The following is a 17,416-nucleotide window of genomic DNA, read 5'->3' on the forward strand; positions in this document are numbered from 1 at the left end:
TCTCTCGGCTTCCCCTGCTGCCCACTCACCCACGCACACACGCACGCCCCTCTCGCTCCGTCTCTCTCCCCTCTCCTTGCACGAGAAATCAAGCAAGTGGCCCTCGGCAGCCCTCCAGGAGGACCAGCCTTTAAGTGCAGAACAAAATCAGCATGTTCCCATCCAAGCCTCCATCGTACATTATGCATGCGACAAAGTTTGGCAACAGTGGAGCTGATGTGATGACACAGCTAATCAATAAGAACCCACCGCATGAAACCTTTATAGTGGTTACTTTTTTAAGGGCTCAAGTGAAGAAATTGTCTTTGTCAACTTTGGCTTAGAATATCCTTATATAGTTCAGGTACTTTGTCGGGGTCCACTGGTCTAGGTAAAAAATGTGTGAATTTCTGGTGCCGTTTAGTCCTGGTCCCTTCTCGTGGAGTCCCGTCTTTATTTAACGCAACATAGTACCGCCTTCCAGTGTCCACGTGCTTATACAGGTTCGACGAGTACGTGTTATACCAGTTTTCTTCAAACTGTTCTCTGAATACACACTCTTGGGTTAGTTTTTCCTGTTAGAAAAAAAAAAAAAAGGCAAATAAACATGTTGTCAAATTGGCTACTTTGTGTATCAAAAGTAATATTCTGTTGCTACACAATATAACCCTGATGAGAAAATACTGATTTTTAACCCATTTTAAGGCATTTTGCAAAAACTGCTGAGCTCTGTAACTACATTGTAATTTCTTATTCCCAATGACTAAAGTACAAGGATTCTAAATGTCTTCCAGTTAAACTCTTCCACATGCCAATTATTTGAACGAGTGGACGGCAAAAGTCGATGGCTGTTCCCACTTTCTGTTCCCACAGCAGTTACACGGTGGTGACCCAGCTGGGAGGAAGGGACTCTGCGCAAAGGCTCGGATAACTGCTTCATCTTGTATACAGGTGTGTTTTTTATAAAGTACTTGCTATGGAGACCAACATTAGCAAATCACCAGTGGTATCAGATGTTCCTGCCCTTTTCGGCACGGGTGTTTATTTATTACTCTCTGAGAGTGGTTTTCAAACTTCACTGTGCAGTAGAACCACCTGACATGCTTTTTCAGATGCAGATTTCTGAGCCCTACTCCTTTAAAATTCTGATCCGGAAATTCTCAAAAAATAGGCATTTTCAACAGGTGCCTGAAAGAATTCTGAGGCAGATAATCCTCACTCCACATGTTAAAATGTAATGCTCCGTCATGACTGATGGACTCTTCCTGAATACAAAGTGAAAACAAATATTCTGGCTCTCCCATTTCCTTGAATTTAGATAGAGGAAGAGACTCCCAACTAAAAAAGCCACATTCTCAGGTACACAGATTCCAAGAGGAAAACTGTACCGATTCCTACATTCCCAGACCAAAACGTTCCTCATCTTCTCAGACATGTTCACTTCCCTCCACCTGAGCTCTGGGAATGCCCGGGTCTTGCTGAACCGCACAACCTGGGGCCCCCGCGCTGCGTCACTCGTGGGCAGTGACGGCCAGAACTGAAGCAGAGGGCAGGTCTCAGAGCCTTGAACACGCCCTAGGCAGACGGCGGAGTGTCTGAGTTGGGCCCTGGAGAAACAGGGCAACGGGATCCACTGGCCTTTTTGCTCTTCTCCTCACTCCGTTGAAACTTTTAAAATCAATACCTTCCTAGATGGTAATTTTAAAAAGTAAACACTAGGATGACTTCAGATAGTTCCTTTGCTCTTATCCTCCTGGAACCTTACACAAATAAGAAAACAAATAAGCAAATGCAAATAAGAGCATTTAACAATCTTTCTTTTTTGCCATTCAGACTCAGAGGACAAACAGCAAACTTTATATGTGGCCAAAATACAGATGTCCTTTTTACGTGCACACAGTTAAGAACACAATTTAATATGCCAAATTTATAGATATAAGTTGAGTAGAATCCATCATCTCCAACTGCTTGTAAAGTTGGGAGAGCAAAGGAAAGGACAGAGGAGAGAATTTGATAAAAATCAATCAATAGTCCAAGCTGAGGCTATCTTCTCTATGTCCTTTCCCCAACCCCAAGGCTTATAACACACAATAAATAGCTCATGAGGGCTTGTGCCTCCTAACAGGTGCTGTTCAAGTGGTCAAAAGCACCGAGTAGGTTTTTAGCAAACTATTCTCTCACTGGACAAATTTTTGCTAAGGGAGAAATAAGAAAAAGCAGGAAAAAAAACCAATATGTTAGGGTAGGACAAAATGATGGGAAAACTTTAGACTGCTGATGTGGAAAGCAAGCTCCACCCACAACTGGACTACTCCCATTTGGGGGTGGCTAGAGAAGCTCCCCCTTGCAGGATGGGGTGCACAGTGGAGAGGTACCCCTGCAACCCCTCTGCGTTTGAACCTAGAGGGGCATTCTTCTGGGAACGCGACCATCTCCCGCACTGGGGAGATCAGGCTGAATGTCATTTTTCTCTCATCTCTATTAAAACCAATGAAATTTTTAAAGTGTGTTAAAGACATTAAGGTCTATTTTAGTCCTCACTACATTTGCATAATAAATAGTTTCCTCACAGGCAAGATTATTCCTGGCTAAAAAATGGCTGGTTTCGATTTGCTGTAATTAAGTAAATTTTCTAAACAAATTATGTGCATTTATTTTTTTCATTAATAAAAGGGACCAAAGTGTGGGACTGGATGCCGAGTGTATAGTTCTACAAAGGACAGGAAAAACTAATTCAAATCAAGCTTTTTTTTTTCTCAGCAGGAAATCACATCACCTGGCAAACACTGTGAAATTAATCTTTATTTTTAAAAAGTAGAACACTTCCTCCTCCTTTTGGAGCCATGAGTTGGGCGCGCATTTATATTTCCTTTGCACACGTAGCATGCCTATAGCACAATGAATGACCTTTCTTGGATCAGAAATAGCAACTCAGAAACCTCAGCAGAAGATAGCGAGTTTACACAATGGGAAAGAGCCTGGCTTTGGAGTCAGAGCCTACTCAAGTACCAACTTCCCCCGATGTCACCAGCTGTAGGGCATCTACAACTAGTTATTTCACCTCTCCAAGTCTTGGTAGCCTCATCTTTAAAACACGTTAGTTATTGGCCGGGCGCGGTGGCTCACGCCTGTAATCCTAGCACTCTGGGAGGCCGAGGTGGGCGGATCGTTTGAGCTCAGGAGTTCGAGACCAGCCTGAGCAAGAGCGAGACCCCATCTCTACTAAAAATAGAAAGAAATTATATGGACAGCTAAAAATATATATAGAAAAAATTAGCCGGGCATGGTGGCGCATGCCTGTAGTCCCAGCTACTCGGGAGGCTGAGACAGGAGGATCGCTCGAGCTCAGGAGTTTGAGGTTGCTGTGAGCTAGGCTGATGCCACGGCACTCACTCTAGCCTGGGCAACAGAGTGAGACTCTGTCTCAGAAAAAAAAAAAAAAAAAAACACGTTAGTTATAAGTATCTTGAGGCAGGGTGGTGACAAAGATGCAACCAGAGGACAGTGCTAAGCACAGAGGAAGCCCTGAATACAGACTGGTGGTGTTGATATTATGTTAAACACATAGGACAGCAAGGCCCGATGGGAAGTGATTTGCCCCCATCTTTATGTAACAAGATCTTGTTATTACATAAAGAAGCCACTAGAGCAAGTTTTCCGGAGCCCTACCGGAGCTGCCACAGTCTTGGGACAGAGTCCTTCCATTTTTCATTTTTCACTGACTGGGCAGTGTGACTCCTACCGCCCCTCCCATCCCATGGGACTTCAGATGCCGTTTCCCAAGGGGCAGGTGCTGGGGAGGGTCTTGTAGGTAAAGGGCTAGAGTTTGCAAAGTAGGCTCAGGAACTGAGTGCAGTGACTCTTCTCAGAGAGGCGTCCTTGCCTCTTTACATCAAAATATAATTTTCTAAAAATGCTATTCATCTTGCAGGAGGAATGGGTGCAAAGAGAAACAAAACAGAAAGCATGAACCGAATTCTACAGCGGTAGAGGTGTCACCATCTACGTGGAACCCTAACTTGTTTTCAGTGATTAAGACAAGACTGTCATTTTACACTTTTATTAAGAATATGAAAAACTGCTTTTAAAATAGTGAATTAGCTAAGAAATAGAGCTGGCCTTTTCACTGCACAGTTAACACTGCTCTATGTCCCTGGCAGGCCATGAGCATCATTCACACACACATAGCTTTCAAGGCAACCCAGAAAAATAAAGTGAATTATTTCAATTTAAAACAGTACAATCTATAGTCAGCATTTTTCATGACGGCTCAGAGTCCAGTTGTCTTATTCATGGGAGAGTTGTATGACTTTGGTTAACAAGTTAAATGAGACTGTGCAGACATTACATTGCAAAACCACTGCTACATTTCAGCTCCTGTACCTACACCAATTATGCCATGCTGATAAACTTGCACACTTTAAAGTTAAATTATTAAAATTATTAAAAGTTAAAGACCATGTTACTTTTCTAAACCATGTATACGCTTTTAAATAATTTCTTCCTCTTATTTGGGACTATATCAATGTGTGGTTTTGTTTTAGACAGAATAGCAAGATTTACAAAATTAATCTCTTTATGATCACACTTCAGTACTTAATGATAAATCATTTCGTTGTGGTGAGTATATTTATATCATGTATTTCTACTCCAAAACTATTTTTCTAAATTAAAAAGAAGTAAATGACTGCAAATTGGGACAGCAAAAAAATATTAACCTGTATTCTTATATATGTTGGAGGGGTGGGGTGGGAGTGTCTGCCTTCAAATAAACGATACACTCTAGAATTATAGAACTCAGATGTTTTAAAACTCACCATATGTTTCCAATGCAGACAGTTTATAGAGTATTCCACTATAAAGTGATCAATTCTTGTTTTATTGTATTTCCATGTTTTAATTTTTTTTTTTAGATTATTTAACTATAGCTGTTTATGGGATACCTATCTTTGAACTGTTGGATTATATCACTAAGCTTGGGTGGAGAATGTGGATTTAATTCAAAAATCTACTAAAGCCCATGCTTTGGAACAAAATCTGGTGAATGTTAGCAACTATGGAAACCTCTTTTCATTTTATATCATCAAATTCTGAGCACTGGGAAAAACTGAAATTAAAACTTCAAAACTTTTACCAATCCTATTAAAACCAAAGTATGAGATAATAATGTGAAAATTATAGTACAGCCCAGAGAATGCTTAGGAATGTTATAGGACATAAACTTATATGGACACTATTTTAAAATATTAGACAATTTGAAAACGTGTAATCCACATGGGCATGATTATGGCCAATTGGTATCTATGCCCATTTAAAAAATGAAATCAGAGTTGTTTGAAAATTCGAGACTCAGTAGTAGTTCTCATTGAAAACATATAGACTTATGTCATGCTGCTATTTTAAAATATAATTTCCATATTAACAAGCATATGGTGTAGCTTTATCCACACTACCCAAATGGCTGCATTTATTTAACTCGAGGGTTGCTTAAACTACTTGCTACTACATTATAAACTACTACGACACGTCAATTCATGATCAGTGACTATACACTGACTTAATTGTAGAGTTCCTAAACATTTCATGAGTTAATGACTTTGATGCAATCATTCATTCTCATATCTGCGTTTATTACAGTCATGGTATTTAAACCTCCCTTCACCACAATTACTCGTACAGATGTACTCTTCTTCATTAATAATCCAGCAGTAAAGCCTTAATGGGAGTTGTTGCAAGGATCGGGGTGATTAAATATAATGACTAAAGCACCATTAATAAGAAGCCAGATCTTTTAACTCTTCTCTCGTGGGAGAAGTCCCCAACTAGACAGAAAGCAACAAGCACAGAGAGAACAGGCAGGAGGACACTATCTCTTATTTTATTAGGAGCTCTAATCCAGATCCAACCCCCTTCGGCCCTCAATAACATGCCTCACCTTAAGCCCCGTTTTTTAAAACCTCTTAAAATTCCCCACTCTCCCGAATGGGATTGCTTTTATATCTACCATCCTGGCCATCAAAATTGCCACTGGAATTGTGGGAACAATTGAATCAGTTGCGTCTGGTCAGTGTAAACAAAATGACGCAAGTAGGCAGGGAATTTTCATTTTGTCTCATCAAAATATGTAGAAATTTAAGAATTCTTAAATTCTCTCCATTCCTCCCCCACCTAAAAAAAGAAAAGCAAAGAAAACAGAAAATACCTTCTCCTCAGAAGCTGCTTACTTCAGTCCTGGGGACTCAAAGATCGGGGTCCCAGCCTGAGTCTAGGTGCACACACACACACACACACACGTCTTGCTTGCTGCACACTCACTAGCTGTGTGGCACCCAACATGCTGCCAAGGACAGAACCTGCCACACGTACCACAGGACAAACTAGACGGCTGAGGGGCCTTCCTTAGGAGCTGCCTATACAAATGAATATTTGTTTAGCGTATCATACTATCTCATAAACTTTCAATACATTTTCAGACATGTGTTCCCACAGGGGAAAGAAATCCTGCTCGAGGGATAATAGAATTCAAATTTGAAAAGTGCCATATTCACTTTAATATTTTTGCTTGTGTTGATGTGTAGCCAATATATATTTAATTCTTCCATAAACAAATCCATAGGGGAAAAAAATCATCATATTTCTTTTAGAATCGTAGAACACCAAGTCGAAAAAAATCACATGTAACATTTCTTCCCAGGTGGACTATTATCTGATAAGTGTCATTCAAAGACCACTGGAAATGAGCATCAAAGATATGCAAAAGCTGAAAATACTTCAAATTAAATATTGCATGCCCTCGAAGGATCAGACTGACAGACAATGGAGGAGAAATGAAAAGCTAAAAGGCTGAGAGGTGAAATTAAGGAAATGAAGATTCAAGAAAGACATTATACAAAGACAACTGAATCCAACTGTTTGGTTCTGTGATCCTCACTGGAGATACTGGAGGGAGCAGAATCAAAAAAGAAAGATGCATTAAAGACTTCCTGTGACAGACAAGGCAGGTTAAATTCAGCACATGGTTTGTAGAAATAAAACAAGAGAAATGAGAAGATTAACAAATAGGATGACAGTGTAAACCCAAAGACAAATTTTGACGCACTCAAAGCTGCGTAGGATTTCCTTAGTAAAGGCATGCCACCCTTGCAGACACACGCACACGTAACTGGTGACTGGGGGCGGGTTGATTAACGTTCCTGGGCCTTGATTTCCTTTTCTGTAAAATGAGGGAATTGGACTAAGAGATTTCTAATGTCCCTGTGAGACTAAGATTCAGTCTTGGAACATCAAAATGTGGAAAGCAAAGTTATCTACAGTAACCCTGGAAGGACATATTGAACAGGAAATGACAAAAGAAACTGCAATGCCGTTGGAAAGTAGGGAAAGAAACCAAATAAAATGTGCTGCATCAGTTCCCCACTGCAGTGGGGAGCAGGCAGCAGATTGGAAACGTGGACTGAATTTATGCTTCCAGAAACAGTCAAGAGAATGAGGTTGCTGTTTCAAGGAGGAAAGAAGGGCAGGGAAGAAGACAGACACTTCGGCAGGAGGGGCCTTCCCTGCTCCCCACTGGGAGACCATCCGATGATGTGCTCCTTGAGGACGTTACTATTATACTTCCTTGCATTTGGGTGCCTGCCACATCCTCTTCCCAGCACTGGCCTCAATAAACATGGCTCATGAGCAGCCTGCCTGACCAATAAACCCTACATCATGAACTGCCCAAAGAGAACTTACTGAAAAGATAACCCAAATGCTGTAAGAAAAAAAAAAGTTAGAAATATTGTAGAACTCCCAAATCTGAGGGGAAAGTTGGACAGGTGCACAAGGCAGAGAAAATGCACCAAACAGTGATAATCCCAGGACTCCCTCAGTCATTATTTGATATTTCCACGTGACTCTTGAATTTCTTAAACACCCCCCAGTGGAGCCTGTGTTCCCCATCTCCACCCAGCACCCACCAAGAAATCCTAAGTAAGATTGCAAGGGGGATAAAGCTTGTCTCCAGCACCTTCACCTGCTCCTGGGTCCCCAACTCCTAGCACCCCTGTACTCACGTCAGCCCAGATTTCTCTGGAACCCAACCCTTCCTGCCAAGAGATATAGAAACAGCCCTTCCTCTCCTCAACACTTACGTGACTGTCTCTGATTCTCTCAGGGACCCTCCTCTCTCTGCCAGCACTAATCAAGACTAAGATGATCATCTGCTCAATCTATTCCTCCAGGAAACCAAATGTATATGCTGACATGGGCCTTGCTAAAAATGGCACCTTACCCCGAGAAACAGCCTCTAATGGTACTTAATGGTACGGAGGCATTTTGGGTGCTGGGACAGCCTGTGCATTCACTAATACATGAGCATTTAAAAAATAATAATCATAATCACAAAGTAAATGAAACCCCAAATAAAAAAAATGATTTAAGTGGATAAAATAATAATGAGCAGCATGAGAATCAAGTACATAAAATCAATCTTGATAAATAAGGTTTTACAGTTGACATTTTAAAGTAAAATTCAAGCAATGCCATATTTTGATCTGAAGAAAAAATATTTATCTATTGTCAGAGGCTGTGTCATGAAATCAACTTGTGTCGGGATTTTAAGCATTTGTAGAAAGCACAAAGGAAGACAGCTCCAAGCATGTCTCTCCCACTTAACGCTGCAACCTTTTAATGCTCAGGGGGAAGCCCTCTGCAGCAGGGGTGTCAGGAATGAAGACATTTTTCTCAGCCAGTTGTCACAATGCCACGGAGGAACACCAGGCCAGCAGGTTGACAAATGATGTTTTTGTGCAAGTTCAAGTCATTCCCCGGCGTAGGGAAGGCAGGAGGGCTGGGGTGGCCAGGCCACTGCTGACGCTGCCCCCGGGCAGCGGCTCCCACTTCACTCCAGCAGGGCCAGCATTTTTTGTGAGGACCAAGGTCACCTCCCAGGCCAGGACACAGAACAACGCAGCGGCAACAGCCCGAGTGGCTGATGCTGCTGACAGGGGAGGACCCTCCAAATGTCAACAAAGAAGCCTCCGGCAACAGCTGGGATAAACAGAAGCCAAGCCGGGTGGAGGAAAGACAGCAGAACCCAGATTCATCTCACAGCCGCCCGGCAGCAGAGCTGCCTTCTCAACTGGAAAGCTTTTCCCTTTGCTGAGAACACCTATCTGTTTTTCTCCATCTCCGCTGTGAATAATCCTAACATTCTCTCCTACCCCTAGAAGTAAGCTCCCTCCTGCAAGTCTCTGAGCCTTTTTTATACATAATTCTATAACATTTATCACATCAAATTATAATTCTTGGTTTACATGTCTGACATCACCCACAAGAGGAAGGACATCTGCATTTGTAGGTACCACTGAATGTTGTTATTCCAGGTGGGGAAGTTCTAGGAAGTCTCCTAGAACACTGAGCCATTGCTCCTAGCGGGAAATACAGGGTTAGGTTCCTGTGAGCCTCTGATAGTAACATTTTTGTCAACTGATTAATACATAACCTTTGTTTATGTATGTTTACCTTGTTTAAAATCCATTATTGCTTCATTAACATCCAACAGCCAACCAGCACTGTAATTCATGCCCGAAGGAAGCTTCTCTAATGCATGCATTTGCTCCTTCAGCCACGCCACAGCCCAGCCTTGTGCGCAGCAACACTAAAAACACCTCCACACCATGCAGGAGACATTACACAGCAAAGTCACTGACAAGAAGCACAAAATGTGAAATACACGGCACAAATAGATCCCAAAAGGACCCTTGTTTGCAGCCTGAGAGCTGGGACAAGGAGGCTGAGCAGGGTCTCCGGTGGCCTCAGCTGGGAATGAGTGCATGAAGGTGACTCATGCTTTTTGCTTCTCTGCACATGTCCACAAATAACCATGAAAGTTAGGGGAATATTGATTTGGGGGTTACAAATTTTAGCAAGGAGGCAAATTCACAGATACACAATCTGCAAATGAAGATCAACTTTATTTCCAGCACCTACTAAAGTACCTTGCACGTATCAGTAGTAGGTGATCAGCACCGCTTGCTGACTGCGAAAGAAAGCAAGGAGTGTGCGAGCAAGCACGCGTGAGTGTGCGAGTGCGCATGCGCGCGACAGACCGACCAGAAAGCACTTCCAGTCTGAGCCCTAATTCCGAATCCGCCTGTCCAACCAACAGCACTAACTGGAAGAACTCAGGGAGACCACTCTACTCAAGAGAGAAGCAAGAAGCTCTGCAATTCAAAACCAGTCGGAGACTCGGAGGCTCTAATTTTTTCTGACAGTCTATTCTGAACAAAGGGGTGACACTGACAGGTGAGATGGAGGAGAGTGGCGAGAAGGGCTGGGTGACAGGGGTTCTGGGATTCAGGAGGTAGCAGGGGTGGACGAAGCAGGTCGAGCTGGGGGTCAGTGAGCTTGTGCCTGTTGTCCCTAATGCTGTTGTCACCTGGTTGTGTTCACAGTCCCCAACTCACAAGCTAATCGGACGCGACCCGTGTCCTGAGACAGCGAACCCACAGATGCGAAATATCCATCCACAGCACAGACCACCACTCTCCCCCGACGTACATGCAAACTGCAGGGAAGGGTTTCCTCTTCATGTGTTAATGAATTCACAGTTGTCGTCCCAGAGCAGCCTTTTAATCAAAAGACACTTCCAAGTGCAATTACCATCATGTGTGGCTCCCTAACACTGTTGACAAAAAGGAAACCCTATACTCAAGTGATCAGGACCCACAGGACTATAGGCCAACTCTCCTAAGCTCTCAGACACCTATTCATAAGTTAGGTACTTACAAGCCAGGGTCTGCCTGATCTTTTTGTTAAAACACGAACACACAATCAAGCACACACACACACGCACACAGAGAAGTGATCTGGGATGCCACTGACAACACATTCATTCATTCAATACTTATTAAGTGCCAAATGCATGCAAGGCTCTGTTTTAACTACTGGCAGTACGGAAAACAAAAGGAACCAAGCCCCTGCCTTCACAGATCTTCTGCTTTAAGAAAGGGAACAGCTTGCTAAGAGTCTGACTTGGGTTTTCCCAAAACTGTTCTCTCCTGTGCAGGCTTCTCTGGCAGGGACCAGGGCAGGGTGACTTCAGAAAATGCAGCAGTGTGGAACAACAGGGAGGTGAGGAGGGATGGGAGCCGGGGTCAGCCGTAAGTGCTGCACCTGCCACCAGGAGGATTCTGCTCTGGGATTTCCGAGCTTGTTCCCTGGGACCCAGAACCATCCTCCTCCAGATTCTCATCCCAGGTGGGGAATGCGCCTATTGAGCCACGAATGATTAAGACTAAATCTTTCCTGAAACCTGGGAAATCTCCAGACCACTGTGCTACGACTTTGGCCATACTTATAAGGCCGGTGGCAGGTACCCCTCCCTTCCCTAATGAAAAAAGAAGAAGCCCCTCCTATTCCTCAATACCCGCCCCAAAACTAAAACAAAGAAATTCCTTACTCCCCACGCCAACATCTCCTGGCTGAAGAAGCTCCCATCCCCCAGCCCTAAGAACCTATATAAACCCAGACTTCTGGGGGGGGGCGGCTTCTCTGGTCCCACTCCGTGGGTCCTGTGAGGCTTGCCCGGGTCCCTCTCTTGGGACACATTACCCCCACCCGGGAGCGCCCCAATAAAGCCTCTTTACTTATCCCTTTCAACTCTACTCGTCTGTCTTTCTCTGGCGCCGGCCACTCCAAAAAACCTTACAATGCTAACTTGAGGTATCTTAAGTGTGCCTTAGATAATTAGTCAATGTAGCTATCCTGCCCACAACATAAACTTAACTAAAATTAAATAAGTGAATACATGATTTAAAAGATGGTTTTCCACTAACTAATGACCAACAGTATAGATCTAGCTAAGGAAAGAAACAAACCACTAAATTAAAACTAGGCTACTAGAAAGAAAAAAAAAATTCCTCCAAAATCATATCTGTGAAAGAAATACTAAAATCTTGCTCCACTATGTGGTTAATACCGGTAAAAAAAAATTATTCACAAAAATGGATGGCCACTTTTAAAAGGCATGTGTATCAGACAAGATTTACTAATTTACCTACATTCAAATCCTGATTTGTCACTTAACCATGTGACCTAAAGTAAGTCACTAAGCCATTAAATATCTCTCTCTCCTCATCTGCAAAACAAGGACACTGCATGGACTAAGTCATATAGAAGATGCTACTCTGAGGTGCTACCCTCTTTATCATCTAAGAATTACTACTTAATCCCTTGAAAACTGGCCACACACATATGAAACTTGATAGAAGGCGATGCTCAATTACCCAACAGCGCTGTTGAAAACCACCCATTTCCAGAGCATGCCTGATATCAGGCAGATTCCTAAACAAATGAACCTTTTCATCTTCTTTATATGAATTGCATTCTTTGGAGACTCTTTGTACGGGACATGTCTGAACATCTCCCATCAAAGCAATCTGAACTGAAGCACCACAATGACAAATTACAAGTTCGGCGGTGCTTTGCCATTCGGTACGGTATCCTGTTCCACGCACACACAAGGTTACTCTGCTTGTTCAAAAGTAGCTCAGAACTGCCCCTGCAGAGCACCTAGTGGAGCCAGGAAGGCCTCCAAAAATGGCCAGGGCCGGCCTCCGGCCACCACAGCACAGCACCGACCCCGCCCCGGGCTTCACGACCGCGGCAGTACTGTTCGAACCTGGCATCTGCAGATCCCTAGAAGGCATCATCTGGGGGCCACAAGTTTGCAACGAAAATGTTTTCACTTTATCTTTTCATTTCAGTGAGAAAGTAAAGGAATCATTTTAAGGATGTTCAGTATCTTCCAGGTGATACCCCATAACCATATCCTGCTGCCACCAAGAATGCATGCGGGATTAAAATGACTTTCAGTGCCACCTAGTGCTCCTTTCAGCCTCAGGGCTAACAGGAAAAGGGAAAGGCATAGGTGGCACATCAGTGGTGTGCCTGGGAAGACAAGGTGACAGTACCTGGTTTCCCAGTGATTCAAACAGGAAGGAGCAAGGGAGAATCCAGGCGTCGCGAGGTTCCCTGAAGCACAGGCGCGCTGCCATCGGCGGAAGCCGCGCCACAGCCGTGGGGGCCACGCACAGCCAAGCAGCCTCCGAGTCTCAGCCAGGCAACACCATCCTCAACCTGACACCGATTGTGTCAATCTGGATTGCACTGGTCTTGCAGTTTAGTTTGAATTTTAATATAAATATGTTTTGAATTACGGTTGTCAAAGGGGTGCAAGTATTAGGAATATGTATCAGTTTTATGGGTACACATATTCAAATAACATAATAAAAATTATTTAAGTCAATATGGGGTTCTAAGGATCTGAAACACTTTATTTTTCCCTTTGAAAGAGGTTGATAACATTCCTCAATCCTGGGACAGGTGGATCTACAGGGTTCCTTCCATTTACCCCACAATACGGACACACCGTGCAAGAAACCTCTTTGGCTCATACATCACTTCCCAGGAGAGACGACTGCCCAGACTGCCCAACTAACACCCAACTAATGTATTTACTGAAACAAAGTCTCTGCACATTGGAAACACAGTCAAAACCCATAACAGCTTGGTTACTGATTACATGATTCCTATAAACCAGGGCCCAGTTGTGTCCTTGGAAACATAACCAAACCTACTAGTAAACACCTGCTTTAACAAGCACCTCTGTCAGGATGAGGACAGAAATGGCTCCAAAACACTGGAACTAGACTTGTCCTTATTCTGCATCTAGAAGCCCTGGACGTTTGAGCAGGTCACTTAACCTCTCTCATTTTCAGTGTCGGCAGTAGAATGAGGTAACTCCTGTGGAAATACCTGGATGCTGCAAGTTAACTACATATTCAGGCAGTGCTATCCCTGCACGATGCTCAGATACAGGGGACACTGCACATCTGTGGGTCATGACGGTTGAATAATTGGGTCAACAAATATTTACCACATGCTAACGTCACATAAAGCACACCGCTGGGCCTTCAGGAAACAGAAAGATTTTAAAGCCAGAGACTCAGACTCCAGAAAACTTCATCTAATGGGAGAGACCAACAGGAATTAAAATTCCAGGAAGAATAAAGTAAATGCCGTAAAGGGACACAAACCAGAAATGCCAGCGCCTCCCCATCTGTGTGCCATCCTCCGGCGTCACTTTGGCAGGTTCCATGCTCTACGTCCCTACAACATTACAATTTTAGTGACTGACCTTTTTTAATGGAAAGGTCAAATACCTTTCATTAAGTGCAAGCTTCTTGAAGGAGATTAATTTTTTCATGGCATTCTTTTTTAAGGAGACATTTATTACAGTCAATTATTCTTAATGTTTTAAAGTATCTTGATAATACTCAGACAATTTAGATTAAGGCCCTAAAAGTAACTATCTGAGCCATACCTCCAGCCTCTTTGATAAGAACAAAAGTGACAAATGTAAACTAACACTCTAATCCTCTAGCCAAGTGGGTGGTGTGTGTGTGTGAGTGGTTTAACGTCCTCTCTAAATGTCAACCAGCCAGAATATTCTAATCTTTACATTTGAAGGGTTATGTGACTTAACTTGCCTGCCCTTCCTTTTTGGGGGCTCCTATTCATCCCTCAGGACCCAGTTTAAATGCTACCAGCCAACTTCCCTAGCAGCTATTTAAACACTCTTCTGGGCTCCCAAGACATCTGTGCATTCCTCTTTCATGGTGAATTTCACATTGCACTCATTATTTATAAGTATATGTCTCCTACCAGATTTTGAGATTTCTGTTTCGCTGTTTTACACACTCTTACCACAGTGCTAGACACATCGTAGACATAAATGTTTGTGAAATAAATAAATGAGCAAATAAGTGAATGGATGCAAGGGTAAATTAACACATGAATACAGTAATAATCAAATCCATCCTAGAGTTAGAATTATTCAAGTTCTCCTTCAAATCAAATCATGACACACATCAGCAACATAGTTTTTCCTATTTCTACATTCTAATAGGCTGTCAGAATCCTAGATATTTTTCTGAAGAAGTTTTACCCCATTGACCTCTGACTTCTTAGATCTACTCTCAAGGTAAACTTGGAGACCAAAAAACTACATAAATGAAAAGAAGAATCAATCCCAAAATAGGAAAATATACTTTAATTTTGGCTACATTTACATATTAATTTACCTTATAAAACTGACTCTTATTTCCCCAAATCTCCTATTTACCTTCTTTCATAATAAGATCAGTCTTCTCAAGGTTTTTTTTTTTTTAACATTTAGAAATGACTCTCCTCCACATTAGTTCACCAAGCTTTATGCACCTTTGCACAGGTAAAGATTCCTTAAGCTCCAAACGTGAGTGTATTTAGTAAGAGAAACATTGCCTGTTTCTTTTCTTTCCCTCTCTCAGACTCATCACAATGAAAATGAGATATTTTGGTCACTCCTCATTCCCACTGCCACACGAGGCATGATAACCACAAACCCAGCGGGAAACATGCGATTCTGGCCCCCGAGGAGCCAGGCTCTCACTCTCATCCTCCCCCTCACCTGTGTGAGGTGCAGGCCACAGGGAAATACCTGCTGCCCAGGGAGCTCTCCTCCCAGCTCCTCACAGAAGAGGCGAAAAGATCTTGCTGCATAAACATTTTGTGCACACAGAGAACATCATGGGTTAGGCAGAGAAGACTCAAGGGTGAAGCCTGAAAAATACAAACTACAGAATTCTTGAGATCCATCCAGGATAGGAAGAGACATTCCAGACGTCTAACTTCATCTTAGAGATGAGGAGAATGAGGGCCTGGTGCCTCCTTCGTAGCAGAGACAGAATGAGAGCTCAACCACACAGTCTTTGCTCCAGCCTCAGCCATATCCCCCTGGGCTGTACACACCAGAGACAGCATAGACACAGTCCAGGTATGCATAGGAAGGGAAGAGGGTGATCCTTCTTCCACCGGAACCCTGAACACACACCAACCACACAAGGCCAGACACCATGAGGCCCACACCTATATATCTAATGGAGGGTAGAAATAAATCATAACTTTTAATTCAATTCAATCCAATGATTGTTATCAAGCATCTGCTACATGTAAGAGCCATTGCTATGTGTCAGGCAATGTTAAAAAGAAAAATGTGTTCCATGGCCTTTTGATGCATTATAGAATACAGAAATACAATTGGCCATACTCTATTTTTTTGTTGTTATTTTTGACATTTCTGTTCAATGATCATAGAATTTAGGGTTGGCAGGGTTTTTTCCTTTTTGTTTTGAGACAGAGTCTCACTCTTGTCATTCCAGCTAGAGTACAGTGGCGTCATTGAAGTCCACTGCAACCTCAAACTCCTGGGCTCAAGCGATCCTCTTGCCTCAGCCTCCCGAGTAGCTGGGCCTACAGGTATGCACCACCACACCTGGGAAATTTTTCTATTTCTAGTAGAGATGGTGTCTTACTCTTGCTCAGGCTGGCCTCTAACTCCAGAGCTCACGTGATCCTCCTACCTGGGCCTCCCAAAGTGCTAAGATTACAGGCATGAGCCACTGCGCCCAGCCAACTGGCCATACTTTTAAACTGTACTATTACTTGTATAATAATGGAAACATAAACAAAGTATTAACTGGGGCCCAGAGGAAAACACAAGAAATGCTAACTAGAGTAAATAGGTGTACAGTGCAGGGTATAATGAAGGCTTTGCAGAAGAGGCCATATTTCCATTGAATCTTAAATTAAGATTAAGAGTGCTGCTTCATCAGGTGGAGAATGGAAGAGAAAGGCATCCAAGAGAGTCCACTTCAGACTGCAGGAAGTGTTTAGAGAACAGGAAATGGATGGACTCAAATTACACGGAGAAAAATGTATAAGAGATGACCTAGCAGGGCAGATACAGGCAAAGTAGTTGTCAAAAGTATTGATTGCTACGCTAAGAACTGTGGGCGTTCAGCTTCAGAGACAAGCATTCGGCGGGATCTCAGTGGGGAAGTGACACTCATATCTGGGTTTCGAGGGTAATTCTGACATCAGTGTGGACAATGGATTGGAGGTGGGAGATGCTTGATGCTGGAGATGTTTCCACAGGGAAATCGTGATATGAAACAGTGTCGCTCCTCAGAGCACTTCCAAGCCTGGGGAGACTCTTCCCATAACAAGGTATGCATTTCTCGTACAAGAAGAGCCATTCTGCCTTTTCTTGGACACCCGCTTTGCCTAGCTAGGATTCTGTGATTGGGACTGTCAGTGAGCTGTGTGGCCGTGTGGCAGTTCAGAGAGAAGTCTACTCCTAACCACACGCTCCATGTGTGCTCTTAAAAAGCCCGAAATGAGGCAGTTAGGATTCCCAGAAAGCATAACAAGACAGTTTGGCTTCCCAGAAAACACACAAGATGGCATTCTCCAACTTTCCACCTCCCGCCTGCCATTTCCCGCAGTATCGCCACGGGTATCCACTGGGTCTTCACGCAGCGTCCTTCTCACCCTGTTCCCAGCACTGTGCCCT

The 17,416-nt window shown here is 43.2% G+C and overlaps 1 protein-coding gene across 1 annotated transcript in view; it reads right to left on the minus strand.

Annotated features, from left to right (window-relative positions):
* Positions 1 to 308: 308 nt before the first annotated feature.
* The window catches only part of FGF9 (fibroblast growth factor 9), a 28,034-nt gene continuing 10,926 nt past the window's right edge, over positions 309 to 17,416 (minus strand). The window contains exon 3 of the mRNA XM_069467440.1: positions 309 to 554. Within this exon, the coding sequence (XP_069323541.1) occupies positions 309 to 554 (246 nt within the window). The remainder of the gene's footprint in view (positions 555 to 17,416) is intronic.

The sequence above is a fragment of the Eulemur rufifrons genome, chromosome 4 (assembly GCF_041146395.1).
Source record: "Eulemur rufifrons isolate Redbay chromosome 4, OSU_ERuf_1, whole genome shotgun sequence".
NCBI lineage: Eukaryota > Metazoa > Chordata > Mammalia > Primates > Lemuridae > Eulemur > Eulemur rufifrons.